Here is an 18576-nt window from a genome sequence, read left to right as displayed (position 1 = left end):
AGGGCCATAAATGCAATCATAGTATATTAAAGAGTTAATTACGTTTACAATGTCCCCCTTACACTAAATAATTTTGGCCCAGCCATGAACTGCACATGGTTTTCTGACTCGAGTCAAAGTAAAAAAAAAAACTTGCAGGTATAAACAACTGTGATCGAAGCCTCTATCTAATACTTTTATTAACACTGAACAATGTCGTACATGTTGCATTAAACAATAAGGTAAAACAATTCAACCACAAACTATTGTGTTTAGAAATAAATTTATTCTCAAAGTAAGTCCAAGTCCTGCATGGAGTTCATACATCTGTGACTAGAGGCAGTGCCACTAAGTGTGCATAGACGCAAGACGGAACCTAGCGAAAATAAATAGTAGTAAAATTTCATCTTAACAATCAGCACAAATACCCATTTAATAAATGCAAGTAGAATCCTCCAAAGTGCTCCTCTCTAGCAAACTCCACTGGTCTTCTTACGCTCCACCAGCCTCCTCAGGTAGGTGGTGAACTCTCGCTGCGTTTCCTGAACGCTCCTCTTAATCACTGTCCCACTGGGTGAACTCGTAGCAGTGACATGGGCAATTGTAGTTCTACTAGCATGGCCATCTAGTTCTGCCAACACCTTCTTGATGTCTGCCAAAAGACGCTCAGCAAGGCCCCTGCCGAAGTCTTCCCTGATCACCACGCGAAGGACGGCGATGTGCTGCGCATCGGGAGGCATAGTGTATGCCGGTATGATCCAGCCAAACCTCCTCAAACTTTCAGATATGTCGAACACTGTGAATCTGCTGCTATCCTTGAGCGAGAAAGCAACCAGGGGCACTCCAACTTCCTTGGAGACGATATCAAATTGACCTGTCTTTCGTATGCCTTCACTTAGCACCTTTGTGTTCTCCATGCAGTTCTCCATGATATTCTTGTATCCCTGCCACAATGATATTGTAAACATTTGTAAGCAAGGACGGCGAGTTCTGTAGGTATCTCATTTCCTCATCAATTTGGGATGATAGCAATTCAAACTTGCTGAAGGAAGTAAGGCACAAGTTTACGCATATAAAACGAGAAGGCTCAAAGAGAAACTAAAAGATACACCAAGGTGACTAAGTGACCAATCACCATTTGAATTAAACCAGGAAATGTTGACATATTAAAAGAAAAATAACAGATAAATACAACATATTGTAAAAGACTATAGTGGATACCTCGAAGCCCAATCGTATGAATTGATAGTACTGCGCAATTATCTGACTTGAGCCTGCGAGAATGAAGAATAGAGTACTTATAGATACATCCCAAGAATATAATTAGAGGCATACTCTTAATCTTATTCCGAAGGGAGAGAAAAAGAAGAAGAGATGATCATGGAAAAGAAAATGCATACCTTTAGAGAAATTGAGTGTGAATGTAGGTTGGTCTGCCCCAAGATAGTTGATATGAAAAATGAGTTCTTCAGGCAAATCAACTTTGTTCCTCCATACAACCCAACCAACTCCAGCATAAACAAGACCATATTTGTGGCCACTGACATTGATACTCTTTACTAAGGGTAGCCGAAAATCCCATTCCAGCTCAGGATAGAGAAAAGGAGCAATGAAACCTCCACTTGCAGCATCAACATGGATAGGTGTATCCCACCTGCAGCACATAGAAAATACTACTTAAGGGCTTAAGTAAGTATCATCGTGCAAGCCATGGCTTAATGATAGTTTAGATAGCTTAAGTTCTGGATTTTAAAAATTATAATACTACTTACTTCATCATTGAAGCTTAAAAATGAAAACATTTGTTTTTTTGCGTGTATACTCTTAACAAATCTCTCATTTATTTGTATACTCTTTTAAAGTTAATTAAATAAAAAGAGAAAGAAAGAATAATAACTTGAGTAAAGAAATTTAAAAAAAGAGAAAGAAAGAATTAAAGTAAAAAATTAAATGGATAGTTGGATTTGGTGGAGTTTACTGGAGCTGAATTTATGTGTCGAAGAAGCAATGGCTATGATAGGGAGAGAAAGAAAAAGAGAAAGAGTGAGAGAGAAGAGAAAATCCTAATCTGAATCGGATCAGATCCCTATCCTTCAAACCATGGGTAATATCATCCAACAACCTTAATCCCAGGCCAAAAATTAAGATGATATAAATAGATATACGACAAGCCATCATATGCTAGGACGGATTATTAACAGCCATACAGTGAGAATTAAACAAAGTTAATAACCTATTAGCCTAACTTGTGAAGCAAAGATACTTACCCTGTTTCCTTGTTTTTCTCTGTAAGCAGATGGTTTAAGAGCTTAACATCTTCAAACTCCCCTGTGAGAGTAGAACCCAAGATAGCTGCGACACAAATGGTGTTCTCGTCGACCATATCCACAGCCTTATGAGGGTCCATGACATAATATCCTTCCGTTAACTTAACCTCCTTCAATTCTACTTCAAAGTACCTCGCAAATTTCTCCCAGCAGACCTACAAATATATAAAGAGTAAATTTATCAGAAAAAAAGTTAATTTTTTTAGCATTAGCGCTCCTATAGAACATCAATCCCACCGTATGTGGGTCTTTTGTCGGAAAAGAGTTCATATGAACTAATATGATGGATGCTACCTGAACATTGGCGCCGGTAACAATGTTGGGTTTGTCATAAGGCTTTCCCTCTGCTTTCCTCTTGTTCTGCCACTTCCTCTTGAATGCCAGTCCTGCGAGCATTATTGCCTCCGAGGATCCAACCGTCCCAACTCCTACAGCAGTTTCATCATCTCCGATCGGTGCATTGAAAAGGTGGGCGATCATATTTACACAACGGTTCTGCAGAAGAGGAACAAATAAGAAGCATTCAGACAAGGCAAATCGAGATGATCTTCTTAAGCACAAGGTAGTCAAAAAGAAGCCCAAATCATTAACAGGGCAGTGTGTCTCAATCAACAACAAATCCACACAGATCAAGAGAATCCCATCTATTTTCGTGATGCCAGGAATTTACTATTAGCGGGGATATAAAGCGATTCAAAACAACAAACTGTTGATGGGCATGCCAGAAACGGCTTAGATTGGTCTAAAATCATGACCCACCCAACTCCAACAACAACATATCGTCGCCTTAAATAGCAAAAGACGAATAAAAAAGGCAACTGTCGCAAACCTGTAGCTCCGTGGTGACGGGGTACTCATCCATGTCGACGTAGTTCTTGTTCATCGCGGCGGCCATCAGCTTGTCGCACTCCGGCTCCATCCAAGTCGTCACGAACGACGCCAAGTTCAACCTAGGGTTCCCGTCGAGCATCAACTCGTCGTTGATGATCTGGTAAGCCGCCTCCTTCGGCACCGAGTGCTCCGGCAAATTAAACCTTCAAGAAGTGCATAAAAAACAGTCCATTTCTTATCAGAAACAAAAAAATAACAAGAAAAAAGGGGGGGAAATCGCAGTATATTCGCGCAAATGTTGGGTTCAATCGATCACCGAGGAAGAGGGTTTCGAACGTATCGCGAGGCGAAGGTGTAGTTGACGGATGACTCAGCACCGCTTGTTGCTCGAGATAGAGCCATGGCTACAATATCTAGCACTCGTTGGTTGTTTGATATATGTATGTATACTCTCGAGCCTTTCTTTTGGTAGCTTTATATAAGGAGATTTTTTTGTGTGTGTGTTCTTTTTGCGGTTTACACCCAAGAAAGACAGCTATTTCCCCTACCGACAATAAATAAATAACAGAGGGTGCGAAATGAAAAACAAAAGAGAGCGGTACAATTTTCGCGTGACTTTACACGCATTAGGAGGTCGAGAATGGACCTTGGAAGAGACGCGCGGACGTATCTGGTGGCGAAGGTGGAGTGCAGGGACCCACTGGTGTCCTGCAGCGTTGTGGTCACCACCATGTCGGTGACTCGGTGTTGGTGGATGGGCGGAGAGAGAGGGCGGTGAGAGAGAAGGCTAAACTAATTGCTTCCAAGAGAAGGAGACGATAGGCATGGAGAGCTACCCTTGGAAGGGAGGGTTTGGAGTCCAGGAGATCGGGAGGGGAAAAAAGAAGAAAGAAAAGGAAGAACAAGTGGCGGAGTGACACGTGGAGATGCGTGTGACTCGTGGCGTATGCTTAACCGTTAACGTGTACGCAGTACGCGTGATGCGGTGGAGTAGAAGGGAGAGCGAAATGGTCGGCGAACAGTCAGCGAAAAGGTTGGCTCCGTCCTAATTTGAGCTAAATACTGTTCATTTTAATATAACTAATATCTTAGTTTATATTTTAATGGCTATTTATTAACACTACGACCGTGAATAAAAATAAATATAATATCTTATTCTTTAACCAAATACAAAATTTATTGTAGTGTTTTACGCTACAGTTAAAGTGCTGATAATTTCAGTACTTATTTGACAGATAATATTTAATAATTATATCTTTTCTCCCTCCATTGATGCTGAGCCAATATAACACAAGGGCTCCATATTTATTAAAATAATAATATAATATTTATTTATTTATATTATTTATTTTAAATCACTTAATAAATTATCTTAGTGTTATTATTTTTAAATAAAAAATATACGGTTAGAAAACTCTCATCAAGATCTTTAAAATAAGACTAATATCCAATAATTTCAGAAGTAATTATAAATTATTAATTTTTTAATTAAACGCATCGAAATTATATTACACGAAATAAATAACTCCTGATATTATTATGGAGAATTAACGGGATGATGAACTCAATATTGTTAATTCTACTCAACCTCCAGTCATTGAAGAAATGGAAGTCAATGATGAAAAACGATTTCAACGATTCCTCGCTCGACATAGAAAAATCCTACTTATTTTGAGTTTCGAAATGAACACTTATAGCAAGCAGAAAAATCCTACTTATTTTGAGTTTCGAAATGAACACTTATAGCAAGCAAAGGCATGAGAATGAAGGAATACAATTTTATTTGATGTATTTCATATTTGATGTATTTTATATTTGATGTATTTTAATATTTAGTACTTATATTGGAAAAGAATTTTAAAGTTATTATATTTTAGGACACATCGATTTTAAATAGTAATAAAAATATTTAATTTATACATAATAAAAATTTAAATTAACTCAACAATAATTTAATATTAAACTTATTTTAAAGGTCTCGATGAGACCTTTCCAACGATACTATTTTTATTTAAAATAGATTAGTAAAATTAATTATATACTCAGTTTAACTAACTAGATTATTTAATAAAAGATACGTATGAAATTAAAATTGTTGAATTAAATACTTATCGGGCAAAGTTGGAATTTTTAAAAAACCTAAAAAGAAATGCACCTGGGCTCTATTTTTTAGTGGGGCTCTAAATTTGGAGCCCCGCTGCTAGCAATGGAGCTCGGTTGGAGCTCAACCTAGCTCCGGTTGGTAGTCCTATTGGCTACCATAGTACAATAATTATAGACATGCAATTTGGACATTCTTGTTTGGTTTGAAGCTAAGATTCAAACTCAATTAATTAGTCTTATCATTTAATCTTGATTTATTAAAAAGTATATTTAATTAAATATGAAAATATATAAAAAATAAAAAGCTCAAAATATGGGTTCTTAAACTCAAAGCAAACAAGTGGAACAAAATACTCTAAAAGACTTTTGCAATGATGTACAAAATGATCTACATATCAACTAAGTTTTCTGTTAGGTTAAACTCATTTACACCCTTATGCTTTTATTTTAACCAACTACCCTTAAAATAAATTTATTTAAATGGTTGTGGAATAAACATAAATTTATTTTAGTACAGTGAAGTATATACTAATTTAGTTTCTAAACATTAGTTTAACTACCCACTTATTTATTACTATCTATTTCTCTCTCCTCTTGTCTTCCATCTAATACTATTTATTAATTAACAAAACCTAATTATTATTTTGCTTTTTAAAATTTATCACATTAATCAATTATTATTTCAATTATTCGCTTGCCCTCTCTCTCCTCTCTTGTCTCCATCCATCTACTCCCCCCAATTAACCTAGCTATCACAGTCTATCATTGACCATGGCATCTCCTAATTAAGTGCAATCTATCTTTCTGGAACCATGACTACTGCCTTCTGCTTACTTTATTGGATTCCAAAACCATCAGTTTGTAAACAATAATGCGTTCATACTCTTGATGGAGAACTTCCTCTTGCTCTTTCCTCTTGTACAAATGGCATTTAATGGGGACTGGAACAAGTCTATCAAAGACAAAATATCCTACTTAATTCCTAGTTTTATATATATATATATATATATATATATATATATATATATATATATATATATATATATATATATATATATATATATTTCTTCTACTTTGGCAAAGGAAAATCTTCACTAAAGAGTAGCCATTGGAGGTTCTCAAACTGCTATGAGAATAACAGTGGATAAGGACAGTATTATGCTGCAACATCATGAAATGCACAAGAAAATTTACTTGGCCTTCCAGATGACAGAAGAGCATGAAAACGGATCGAATATGGTTCTTATTTATATATAGATAGTGAATAGATAATAATTTATTATAACTGAAATCTATAGATAACAAAAAATATATATACAAGAACTAGATTAAAGATTCGTATATAAATTTGAATTTGAATATCAAAATGGATTTAAAAAAAATCTCAAACTATATCTACTATATCTTTAGCGACTCGCAAACCCTAGTTAGGATGAGATGCAGCCACTTGAGAGCGGAGCACAGTGTGCATAAATGCAAAGATATTCTAGCCTCCTTAGGTACAGTGAAAATTTATTATACAAACGGCTGTAACAACGCTTTGGCCCACTCGCTAGCTAAATTTACTGTAACTTTGGGAGGTTCTCATGAATGGACCCCTATCAAGCAGATTACAATATGTAATTGACTTCATCGAAAACTAGTCCAAGGACTTTTACCTCAAAAAAAAAAAAAAAAAACTATGATATGAAAAGCAATCCTATGAAATTAATGACACATTTTCAGCCCTGCTACTGGGTCAGAGACATAGCACACAACATAGAATTTCTGAAACAAAATAATTGAGCAAGAGATGGAGATGGGGGAATATAAGACTCAAGGATTTGTGTGGATTGGGCCTCATTCTTTGGGCTTGAAATGATGAACAAGTTTAAGTCTGAAACTTTCTATTTAGCTAACTGAAACTCATACTCACATCTTGAAGTATAGACAAGGATGTAACTGATGATATATACTGGAAGTTAACTGATAAAAAAAAAATGTTTTGATAGAAACCATCTTAAGTAATACAATTGCACAAATTTGAAAAGCATGTTCTTGTTTCAGGCTTTCAGCATTATGAGGATCAATAATCAATTTCACCAAACTTTCTGTACAAGGTGCAAACAGATATTCTTTGCAGAATGTAGAAGATCCAAACTAGTATCATCATAAGCGAGTGTATTAGGAGTAAGTAAATTTGTAATATAGGCAACATCACTAAAATATAATGAAATCTCGTTTCAAAAATCACATAATTTGAAGACAGATAGATAGTTTTCGGTGCTGTTTAAACTTAATCCACTTTTCTTGTAGCTCAGTTGTTAAGCCATACCAGCTCATAGGTTAATTCCCCATGAACGTTAAGAGTTAGTACTCTGTAGATTTTTTTCGAGAGCATTATATACATATGATTTGAGTTTCATTTCTTTGGCGGATTAGAAAAAGATTTTTTAGTTAGTAAGATTTGTTTTTATTTAGTAAGGGTAATAGTTAGAATTTTTTAAAAGTATTTTAATAATTTAGTCAATAGAGTTACATAAACTATATACTATGTGTATATATATATATATATATATATATATATATATACTGGGGTTAAAAAGTGAAAGGCTGTAGGTACAAAATTCTAGGTGTTAATCAGAAATAATAAAATGATAGGGTGTTAATTTGAAAGTTCCACATGTAATAATAAGCAACCCGCAATCCATCGAGAACTCCTTAACCCACTCAGATGCTATTGCCACCCCACCTCTCACTCCATACCAACCTCCTTAAACTCACCGTCCGGTCACTCGCACCGCACCCTTTCCCATTTCCCCTCCCCTTTTCCTCCCTTTCCACAACCTCTCCCCACTCGTCCCCATGGCTCCCTGCCCTCCGCGCTGCCGCCGTATCCGGCGACCTCCGCCTCCTCCGCCGCGCCCATGCCCTCATAGTCAGCTCCGGCTCCGCTGCGGATCGCTTCCTCTCCAACAACCTCATTACCATCTACTCGAAGGGCGGCTCGCTCGTTTGCGCCCGCAACCTGTTCGATCAAATGCTTCAAAGGGATTCCGTCACTTGGAACTCCCTCCTCTCCGCCTACGCCCTGCATGACCATTGCTACGACGCGCTTCTCCTCTTCCGCCTCATGCTTCGCTCCGCTGTTCCTCCGACACGCCTCACCTTCACCCCTGTCCTGAAGATTTGTTCCCGCTCCTTCGACCTCCTCCTGACGGCGCAAGCTGTTCATTGCTACTCGATGAGAATTGGGTTTGGTTCAGATGAATTGATCTCGAGCGCTCTCGTGAATGTATATTCAAAATTTGGGCTTTTGGAGGATGCGCGGTTTCTGTTCAATGGAATGGTTGATAGGGATGTTGTGTTGTGGAATATTATGATCAAAGGGTATGCTCAAATGGGGCTTGTTGAAGATGCGTTGTTTGTGTTTGCGGAGTTGCATAGGGACGAGTTCATCCATCCTGATGAGGGCAGTGTACAATGCATTGTTGCAGGAAGAAATTTTGGTAGGGATGATGAGCAGGTTCGGGCTTATGGTATTAAATCTTGCCTTATTAATGATGATTGTTCTGATGTGATAAGTTGGAATAGGACCATGTCTAAGCATGTTAGGAATGGGGAGAATGGCTCTGTGCTGGATTGCTTTTTGGAGATGAAGATGTTGAATGTGGGTTATGACAATGTCACATTTGTTATTCTGCTTAGTGCAATCACAGGTATGGAGTGCTTTGAAGTGGGGAAACAAATCCATGGAGTGGTTCTAAAGACGGGATTTTGTATGGATGTTTCTGTTTCCAATAATCTTATAAACATGTACTCGAAAATGGGCAGGTTAGGTTGTTCAATGCAATTATTTGATGATATGGAACAGGTCGATTTGGTTTCCTGGAATTCAATAATATCAAGCTGTGCACAGAATGGTTTGGAGCACGAGTCGATTGTGCATTTCGTAGATATGTTGAAACATGGGTTTGTTCCTGATCAGTTTACAGTGGCAAGCATTCTTCGTGCATGCTCAGGGATCAAGAATCTCTCCTTCTTACATAGTCAAGTGCATGCTGTTGCTCTAAAGTTGGACCTAAGTAGGGATAGTTTTGTACTGACTGCATTAATTGATGTCTATGCAAGGATGGGATTCATTGATGAAGCAAGAGTTCTTTTTGGTCGTATAGATTGGTTTGACATAGCTTCATATAATGCACTAATTGCTGGTTATGTTACAAACAATGAGAATAGAAAAGCATTGGAGCTCTTCTCGTCAGTAATTAGAATGGGTGAAGGACCTAACCACTTCACGTTAGCAACTGCCCTAAATGCTTGCAGTGGCTTAGTTGCCTTTGGGGAAGGGAAACAGATCCATGCTTACACCATGAAACTTGGTTTTGACCAAGATTTGTATGTCATTAGCAGTATATTAGACATGTATATTAAATGTGGCAACATCAGAGATGCATCTGCTAGCTTTTGCAATATTCGCGAACCTGATGATGTTGCTTGGACAACCATGATATCGGGATGCATAGATAATGGAGATGAGGAACATGCCCTTGGTTTCTATCATCAGATGAGGCAATCAGGTGCCTTACCTGATGAATTTACTTTAGCTTCTCTGATTAAAGCTTGTTCCTGTTTGGCTGCACTGGAACTTGGAAGGCAAATTCATGCAAATGCATTTAAGTTAGACTGTGCAGGAGATGCGTTTGTGGGAACCTCAATCATGGATATGTATGCAAAATGTGGAAATATTGAAGATTCATATACTCTTTTCAAGAACATGGATGTAAAAACTGTTGCTTCCTGGAACTCCATGGTGCTTGGTTTTGCGCAGCATGGAAATGGCAAAGAAGCTATGGACCTCTTTAAAAAAATGATATTACAGGGTATAAGGCCTGATAAAATCACCTTCGTTGGTGTTCTTTCAGCTTGTAGCCATTCTGGATTAGTCTCCGAAGCTTATGGCTACTTCAACTCAATGCACAGAGATTATGGCATTGAACCTGAGATAGAGCACTATTCTTGTCTGGTTGATGTTCTTGGTCGTGCGGGCCTTCTTTCTAAGGCAGAAGATATCATCAATTCGATGCCTTTCGATCCTTCTGCATCTATGTGTAGGGCATTACTTGGAGCTTGTAGGATTCAGCGCAACGTGGAGGTTGGGCAGCGGATAGCAACTAAGCTTTTGAGTTTAGAGCCTCTTGACTCGTCAGCTTATGTTCTTCTCTCCAATATATATGCAACTGCCAATCAGTGGAGCAATGTAGATGATGCTAGGAAAAGTATGAAGAGCATGAATGTGAAGAAAGATCCTGGTTACAGTTGGGTCGAAGTGAAGAACAACGTGCATATGTTTGTTGCTAATGATAGTTCTCATCCCGAGACATCTGCTATTTATGATAAACTGGAGGATCTGATAAAGAGGATCAAAGATGAGGGATATGTTCCAGACACAGATTTCATGCTTTTAGATGTTGAGGAAGAGGAAAAAGAGCGTGCACTTCACTATCATAGTGAGAAGCTAGCTATTGCCTATGCACTTATAAGTACACCACCACCACTGAGAATCAGAGTTATAAAAAATCTACGAGTCTGTGGAGATTGTCACAATGCTATCAAATACATATCCAAGGTCGTCGGACGGGAAATCGTGTTAAGGGATGCTAGTCGCTTCCATCATTTTAGCTGTGGAGCATGCACTTGTGGAGATTTCTGGTGATATTTACTATTCATCTTTCGGTTCTTCATCAACCCTTGTACTACTAATTCATATGTAAACTGTTCAGTGAGATGTTCATACAAAGAACTACGATAATGTGCCTTGACACTTTAATGAATCTGTTTGTCCTAAGTCATCTTGTGGTGTTCCCTTTTATGGAAAATAGTTAGGTCGACTGTTGACTAAGTTTACATATATTAAATCAATAATAACTTACAGTTCTCGACCACCAAGTTAGCTCCCAAATTAAATAGGTAGAAGTGTTGTCAGTTAAACATATAATTGATGGGACTTCAACTAGCATTTGAGATTTTGGTATCAAGAAGGTGTTCAAGGCTTGATCCTTTTGCATAATTGCATAGCACACTTCCAAAGGAACAACCAACTACATATATATATATATATAGAGAGAGAGAGAGAGAGAGAGAGAGAGAGAGAGAAGTTTTTTATTTGTTTGTGCAATAAGATTAAAATATATGTAGTGATTGCAAAAAAACCTAATTATCTCGTTCTAACAATTTCATGTTTTGGTAGTTAAAGTAGAAAAGTTAAAAGTGTTTACCTAATTTGACAGTCAATTAATCAAGGATTGCCAAGAAACCCCAAGGAAAATGTGCTTTGAAACAGAGGTTATGTGCTGCCCTCTTTTAGGCTCACTGTTCTTTACCATACAATGACAGAATCTTGACAAGATCATAGATATGCTTGAAGATTGTGGTAATTTTCTAGATTGACTGATGATTCTCAACCTAGCTACGCAATGATCAGGTGCAATTCGCCAAAATTAGAATAAGCCTAGGCAGCATATATGGTAAAGAATCTACTTCAGTTTTGTGTCAACTGACTAATTGCAGAGAAACTTACTCCATAAGTAGCTGCATGGAAGGTCTCCTATGTGTTCTTTAATTTACTTCCCAGTTGCTGGAATATTCTGTCTCTATATCACTCGTATAATATACCCTTCTTGTCTTTAGTTTGTCTTCAGAAGCAGAAAGAAAGGTGCATGACTTCTGTGTAATGATAGAAAACCTAAGAAAGATATAAACCCTGGAAAAAAAATGTTTATGCTGATTCTCAAGTTTACCTAACACAAAACCTACTCCTCCATTTGGGATCAAAATGATAGGATTAGTGGTTTACATATTTGAAGAATTTACTTCTCAATACTTCTTGGGTCTAGCAGTATGATCAGCCCATGTAAAACTACTATACCTTTTCGAATTGCTTGATAAATAAGTAGTCAATATAACACCACACAAGTAGAATTTTATTGCACATGAACTAGATCATTGTACATAGAAGTTATACAGGGCTTTTATCCTTATACACAAAGTACTACACAACTATTGCAAGTTATAAACCTACATAATGACATACAAAGTTCACAGAGACATGATCATATCTTATACTGAGAGCACTAAGAAGTGGGGGTTTCACAGAGGCAGAGGAGCTTCAAGATGCTCTTCTTGACGCCATTGCGCTTAGCTTTGCCTTTTGCCGCATAAGCTCTCTCCATGGAGTGCAAGTAGCTTCTAGTGAGGTATAATAGGCTAGAAGGGAAGTAATTGTTCTTATTGCAGTAGAAGGGCAAGGAGTTAAGCTCTTTATATAGAGGGTTAACATGGCTTCTAGTCTTACACTCTGAATTAAGAGGAGGCTTCCATAATTGTTCTAGGAAGATATGGATGTATGATGCATAGGAAAAGACATAGAATCCTCACCCTCTTTACTTCAGTAACTTCTATATCAGAACTTAGTTTGCAATTGCTAATGTGCTATAACACATATGAGGAGGCTAATTGATCATATATATGAGACAATCCTATTGGTTTCTTTCTACTAAACCTTCAATTTTATGCAACATAATTAAAAAATCATATATGTATAGCTCTGTCACGTGGTTACTCGTATATTGCATGGAAACTTCTCTACTTGGTATCTACATGGAATCTTTTAATGGATTCCAGTGTTGGATTTCATGATCACTTGCTTTGGCATAAGGTTTTATCGTATTATTTACACATACCAGCTTTGTGATGAGTAATATGGATTCCATATCAGAACCTCCATGGTATCTTCAAAGTCTGTTCATAATGCAACTCTACGGTATCTGCTCCTCTGCTTGAGCACAATATAAATATATGTATATATAAATAGAAGGAGAAAATATATTTTGCCCACTGCTAGTTAGTAACTCTGAAGCTGGATTCCATGGAATACTCTATTTATAACGGTAGATTTATGATAAATTTAACACCCTTTTTGGTCACCAAGTCTCTCTCTTATCTAAGAACGAAGCAAATGGAGATTTGCACAAATGAACAATGAACAATGAACATTTACTGTTGAAGTACTGGGCTGAGACAATGCTCATGCAAATGCCATATTCAAGATCATATAAATACAAAAGACATCTCTCGGTAGTGTTAATATTAGTTCAAGATAACCACCGGGGGATGCGGCGAAGGTGGAGGCCTCGCCGGAGGCCTTCCTGGAGCTTTAGGGCTCTTGGCTTCAGATGCTCTGTTTGTAGACAAAAAAGATATCTTTAATAACATTACTGGCGAGAAGCTGCTTCTCTTCGTTGTCTATTGCCGAGGAGAGTTTACTACTAATTGAACACAAACAGGGTGATCATAATTGAAGAGATGAGATTTTAACACAGGCGTTGACCTTAATCAAATTTAATCCATTATTAATGGCGTGCTAACGAATCACACTGTACAAATATTTGACCGGATAACCCCAGAGTCGTTGGAGGGTCGGGTCTTAGCTGGCGACCCGACTCCGAAGAGACTCCCCAGGATCCGCCGCAGCACGCTGCCCCGTTTCGGGATGTAACGGGGGTGGGTCCGGCGGGGTACGTCTCGGATCCTGTGCGGCGGCGGCTGTGCGAAGATACCAAGAAAAGCCGGCATGGTTTCCAAGATACTAGAGTTTAAGGGAGAAGTAGAGAGGTTTTGAGAGCTTAGAGGAAGGTGGTGATGGGAGCTGAGTTGTGTTTCGGAAGATGGAAGAGCCAGCTCTATTTATACGACGAAAAATTAGAAGACAAGACTTGGTAGTTGTTACTAGATACGAAGTGGATTTGAATAATAATAATAATCTATTCAATACGAGACTCAGTCAACCCATTGGCCTTCTTCTTGCAGCCATTTAGAATGTACACCAAGATGCGGTGGTGACTGATGAGTTCTTATTCTCTTATCTTTTATTCGTGACACGTAGGAAATCCTACTCATCGATGTAAGTTTTGGTACGTTGTTAGTTTGTGGTGATGTGATTAAGGAGACACGCTTTGGAGAGAGAGTAAAGCTTTCCGCGTTGGAGAACAAATTTTATGCGGGGGTTTGATTAAATCAAAGACTTGCACTGTATCTGTAAGCAAGTCTTCCCTCTAGTGAACACTTATTATTAACTCTCTTGTATTTTAAATTTAATTATTAAAATATTTTAATATAAAATAACCAAAGTGACCTCGAAAAAAGAAAATAAGGCACGACTTAGTATTGAGTAATTTAGGTATTTAAATTTTTTACTTTTGAAATTAAATTTAACTCAGAGTTAATAAATATTAATAAGGTTAAGCGTAAATGATAAGAAAAATAAATTATAAGATGTTTTTGATCAATTTTTCTAATTTCTTTTTCAATGAAACTTTGTGTTTATTTTAGATTTTTATTCAGAAATCGAGAGATGTGGATTCATCACTCGATACTCGAATTGGTCGATCGAATGCATTCAAGTATATAGATCTCATAATTTTCTAATGTCTGAGTTGATAAACTACTTACATAAATCAAAGTTCACAAACCCCTTCTGATCCACCTAACCCAAGTTATTGAAATACTTATAAGCACTTAATAGTTATACAAATCCTTATGAGCCCGAAGTTGTAGAACACGCATTCCATTCTCCAACAATTGAATAAGGAACACCACCTAACATAAGGCGATCAAAAAAGCTCAGTTAGTTAGCCAAGGAATAGCTCGTTTACATGAGATATTATAACTACCCTCTAAAATTTATTCCCTTCTATGCCAACCTATGACAATTGCATGCTCTATTAAAATATATATATATATATATATACATCTCAATATCTATCATACATCACATTCTCACCATATATATGACCGAACCTTTCTATGGATTTAGAATTCAATCATGCTGAAAGCGAGAGACTATCTTCTCTATTTTGATAGCAACTTCCAATGTGTCAATCCACAAAACTAATAGCTAGGCACTAAGTGTGTGAGCAAAGCATTTATTAAAGAGCCATAGATTCCACTTAGGACCTAACATTCTTGGCCATGGCTAAGATGCTCATCAACCTCGGAGGGTCAAGAAAGAGGAAGAGAGGGGAGAGGGTGTTTAGATTTGAGTGCTTCTGTGAGCCAGGACATCCAAGCCATTTCAATGGCTCATTCCAAGAGAATATTAGAACCCTACTACGGTTTGGCCACTCAGAGGTTGTTGCACAAGGAGATGTGAATTGTTGGTCGTTCCAACTTGAGCTCAGCCATCATCCTCCTACTCTCGTTAGGATGTTCGTCGTCGAAGAGGACGTCGGGAAGTCGCCTTGTCGTCGGTGCCATTGCTGCCGCGCCGTCGGTATTCATACATACTCTACTGTAAAGAATTTTGGTTTATATATAGTTGATTACAAATATCAACACATGCATGTAGAAGGGTATGCGTACTATTTACATCATGGAAAAGGAACCAATATAATTTCGATCATCCATATGTAAATTTAACGTGGGAGTTTATTTTGTATAGGTTGGGGTTGCCATATTATTAGTAACAAGAGGTTTCATTTCCTGCTACCTAAGAACGAGTCCACCATAGAATCCGAGGGGTTGTGCTTCGAGATTCACGATAGCAGCTCAGGGAGGGCAGCAATGGCATCAAAGGCAGTAAGCTCGAGAAGGAATCTAATGCATGGAGTCATTCACTCAAATGGGCTCGGCCATTTGATATCCATTAGTGGTTTTGAAGGGGGTTCTTATTTTGCTTCGGGGCATCAAATCTTAGATTTATGGGATCGAATATGCAGTGCATTACGAGTAAGGTATTAATTTGTTGCTTCTCACTTTGAGTTTGTAGACTTGGGAGAAATTTCACTACTTTTTATTTTTGTTCAATAAATTTTTTATTTATATCTGTAAATTAGAATTTCATATCAAATCACCTAAAATTCAAATGTTTTTTACATGTGCTAATCGAAACTAGTAGTTTTTTTTTTCTTTTTCTGAGAGAAGGTCCTAGACTAATAATTCATTTAGCGTTTAACGTTACATTGATAATTAGGGTATTCAACAAGCTCTATATTTGATTGAAATGTAGACGGTCTTATTTTTTTTTTTTTAAGGAAAGTCCATAGACCGATTTCATTCTTGGGAGAGATTACAAATAGTGTTCGGCTGCCCATCTATCTAGTAGCATGAAGCCTTGGATCGGTTAGCAATCTGAGTGAGATTGTAAGCAGGAAAGTTATTACATCGGCTAATGTAGCTTAGCTTTAACCAAGGGTGCTTGGAGAGAATAAGCTTGCAATCGAGCACTATGTTGGGAGCTTGCATAGTTCCTTCAGGCCTGCCAAGGTTGACATATAGACTGGCCAACTAGAAACACATATAAAATGCTAAAAATAATATAATTATTCTCACAAGGAGGTAGATAAAATAGGACAATCGTCCTAGAAATAAGCCTCCCGCTTAGTTAACACTAACGGCACTACAGGTAGTTCAATTGTTGGTTTTGACCTTATGTTCTACTATTAGCTAAAATCGATGAATCTATTTAGGCAAAAAATTATCCAACCAAAACCTCAAATCGTGTTTTAAACCATGGCATTAAATTGTTTGAGAAATCTAATGGCTTTAATTTCAGGAAGGTGAGCCTGATTGACACTGCAATGAAGGGAAGCATGGAGCTAAGATTGATCCATGGCATAGCCTATGGCGAAACTTGGTTCAGGCGTTGGGGTTACAAATTTGGCCATGAAAGCTATGGAGTCACTCAGCAAATGTACCAACAATCCCTTGAAGCATTGCAATCTCTTCCTCTATGCCTCCTCATCCCTCACTTTGCATGCTTCCATCATGAGATACCAATGCTCATAGCCAAGTATCAGGCCATCAGTAGTAATCCAACAGCACTTGTAACCTTAGGCGAGTTATTCCGCTTCATGATCGAACTCAAGTCGCGCCTCCCTCTCAATTCCCTCACGGCCATGGACTACCAAGGGATCGTGACTGAGACAACTTGCAGATGGTCGACGAAACGCGTAGAAATGGCGGCGCAAGTCATTGTGGAAGCACTCAAGAAGTCGCAAGTGAGATGGGTCACAAGGCAGGAGGTCAGGGACGCCGCGAGGGCGTATATCGGAGACACCGGCTTGCTCGATTACGTGCTGAAATCGCTGGGGAATCACGTCGTCGGTAATTACATCGTTCGTCGCATGGTGAATCCAGTGACAAAGGTGCTGGAATACTGCTTGGAGGACTCATCCAATGTGATGCCTCCTCCTCGTAGCAACCACGAGAAGATCAGAGTTAGATTTCAGCTGACCAGGGTGCAACTCATGAGGGACTTGTTGCATTTGTACAAACACATACTCAAAGAGCCAGGGCCAGCAATAACCACAGGGGTATTTGGTGCAATTCCAGTGGCAGTGAGGATGGTTCTTGACATCAAACACTTTGTTAAGGACTACCAAGATGGTCTGCAACCAAAGAAAGATGTGGGTGGCCATGAACGTATCGAATTAAACTGCACGGTCCGCGTGCGGGACGAAGAAGGTAATGGCGGAAAATACATACTGAAGGAGCTGCCACCAAATGAGAGTATAACAATCCCTTCTCATGCAACAATTGGTGACCTCAAGAGGGAGGTCGAGAGGCATTTCAGGGAGATATACTGGGGCCTAAAGAGCTTCGCCGCAGAGCTAGTAGTCGGGATCGAAAGCAAGGACTCGGTTTCGGTTCGCAGCTTGGTTGAGTTAGGAACTGGTATCGTCGTAGAAGGAAAGCTTGACGAGAAGGATGGCCAGGAGATATGTGAAGGAGGGAGCAATGCATTGGTTGTGGAGTGTCTATGCGGCGCGAGGGAGGAGGACGGCGAGCGCATGGTGTGCTGCGATATCTGTGAAGTCTGGCAGCACACGCGCTGCGCAAGGATTGCAAACGACGACGACGTACCAAGAGTGTTTCTTTGCGGTAGATGTGAGAGTGACATAGTCTCCTTCCCTCCCATGAACTGTTAGCGTTTGATAATACGTTACGTGCATGTCTTCCAGTTGAATTTGATTAAGTGATTGCTAAAAGGCACAGACTGCTTGCTGTAGCAATTTGATTTGATTTCATCTACAAACTAATTAAGCCTTGAATTATTTCTTCTCTCCATCTTTGTAGGGAACTAATTGAGATCAGCAGATCAGAGCACATTGCATTGCATGCGCTAGAATTGATTGAGACTATTCGTCGAACATCTACAGGGCATCGCTACCTGCTTCCTTCCATAGAGACGAATACATTCGGCCAAACAAAGCGATATACTTCTCATTGTTGATTTCTTCCGCTGGCCATTTGGAACATTAATTTAGATAAGATAATAAACTGAGGGATTCTCTTTCAT

General features: G+C 38.5%; 3 protein-coding genes across 4 annotated transcripts; 2 read left to right on the top strand and 1 right to left on the bottom strand.

Annotated features, from left to right (window-relative positions):
- Window positions 1-151: 151 nt before the first annotated feature.
- LOC140800265 (glutamate decarboxylase 4-like) lies at window positions 152-4006 on the bottom strand. 2 transcript variants are annotated; one of them, XM_073154950.1, is made up of 7 exons: window positions 3784-4006; window positions 3136-3340; window positions 2601-2801; window positions 2247-2461; window positions 1380-1633; window positions 1201-1253; window positions 152-923 (listed from the first exon to the last, which is right to left on the bottom strand). In XM_073154950.1, exons 1-7 carry the CDS (start codon window positions 3867-3869, stop codon window positions 450-452), a joined length of 1488 nt encoding a protein of 495 aa, XP_073011051.1. In that variant the 5' UTR covers window positions 3870-4006; the 3' UTR covers window positions 152-449. The 2 variants fall into 2 exon arrangements, with proteins under 2 accessions (XP_073011051.1, XP_073011050.1); XM_073154949.1 differs by lacking the exon at window positions 3784-4006 and adding an exon at window positions 3454-3665.
- Window positions 4007-7925: 3919 nt separating this feature from the next.
- LOC140799502 (pentatricopeptide repeat-containing protein At4g33170) lies at window positions 7926-11071 on the top strand. The gene has a single exon (XM_073153819.1). It carries the CDS (start codon window positions 7954-7956, stop codon window positions 10933-10935), a length of 2982 nt encoding a protein of 993 aa, XP_073009920.1. The 5' UTR covers window positions 7926-7953; the 3' UTR covers window positions 10936-11071.
- Window positions 11072-15248: 4177 nt separating this feature from the next.
- Window positions 15249-18205, top strand: LOC140800144 (PHD finger protein PERSISTENT TAPETAL CELL 1). Its single transcript, XM_073154808.1, has 3 exons — window positions 15249-15549; window positions 15718-16009; window positions 16831-18205. Exons 1-3 carry the CDS (start codon window positions 15249-15251, stop codon window positions 18203-18205), a joined length of 1968 nt encoding a protein of 655 aa, XP_073010909.1.
- The last annotated feature ends 371 nt before the right edge of the window (window positions 18206-18576 follow it).

The sequence above is a fragment of the Typha latifolia genome, chromosome 13 (assembly GCF_019914945.1).
Source record: "Typha latifolia isolate L0001 chromosome 13, TyphaL0001v2, whole genome shotgun sequence".
In the NCBI taxonomy this organism is placed as follows: Eukaryota; Viridiplantae; Streptophyta; class Magnoliopsida; order Poales; family Typhaceae; genus Typha; species Typha latifolia.
Note: the sequence above shows the minus strand (reverse complement) of the source record. Positions and strands in the feature narration are given on the sequence as shown.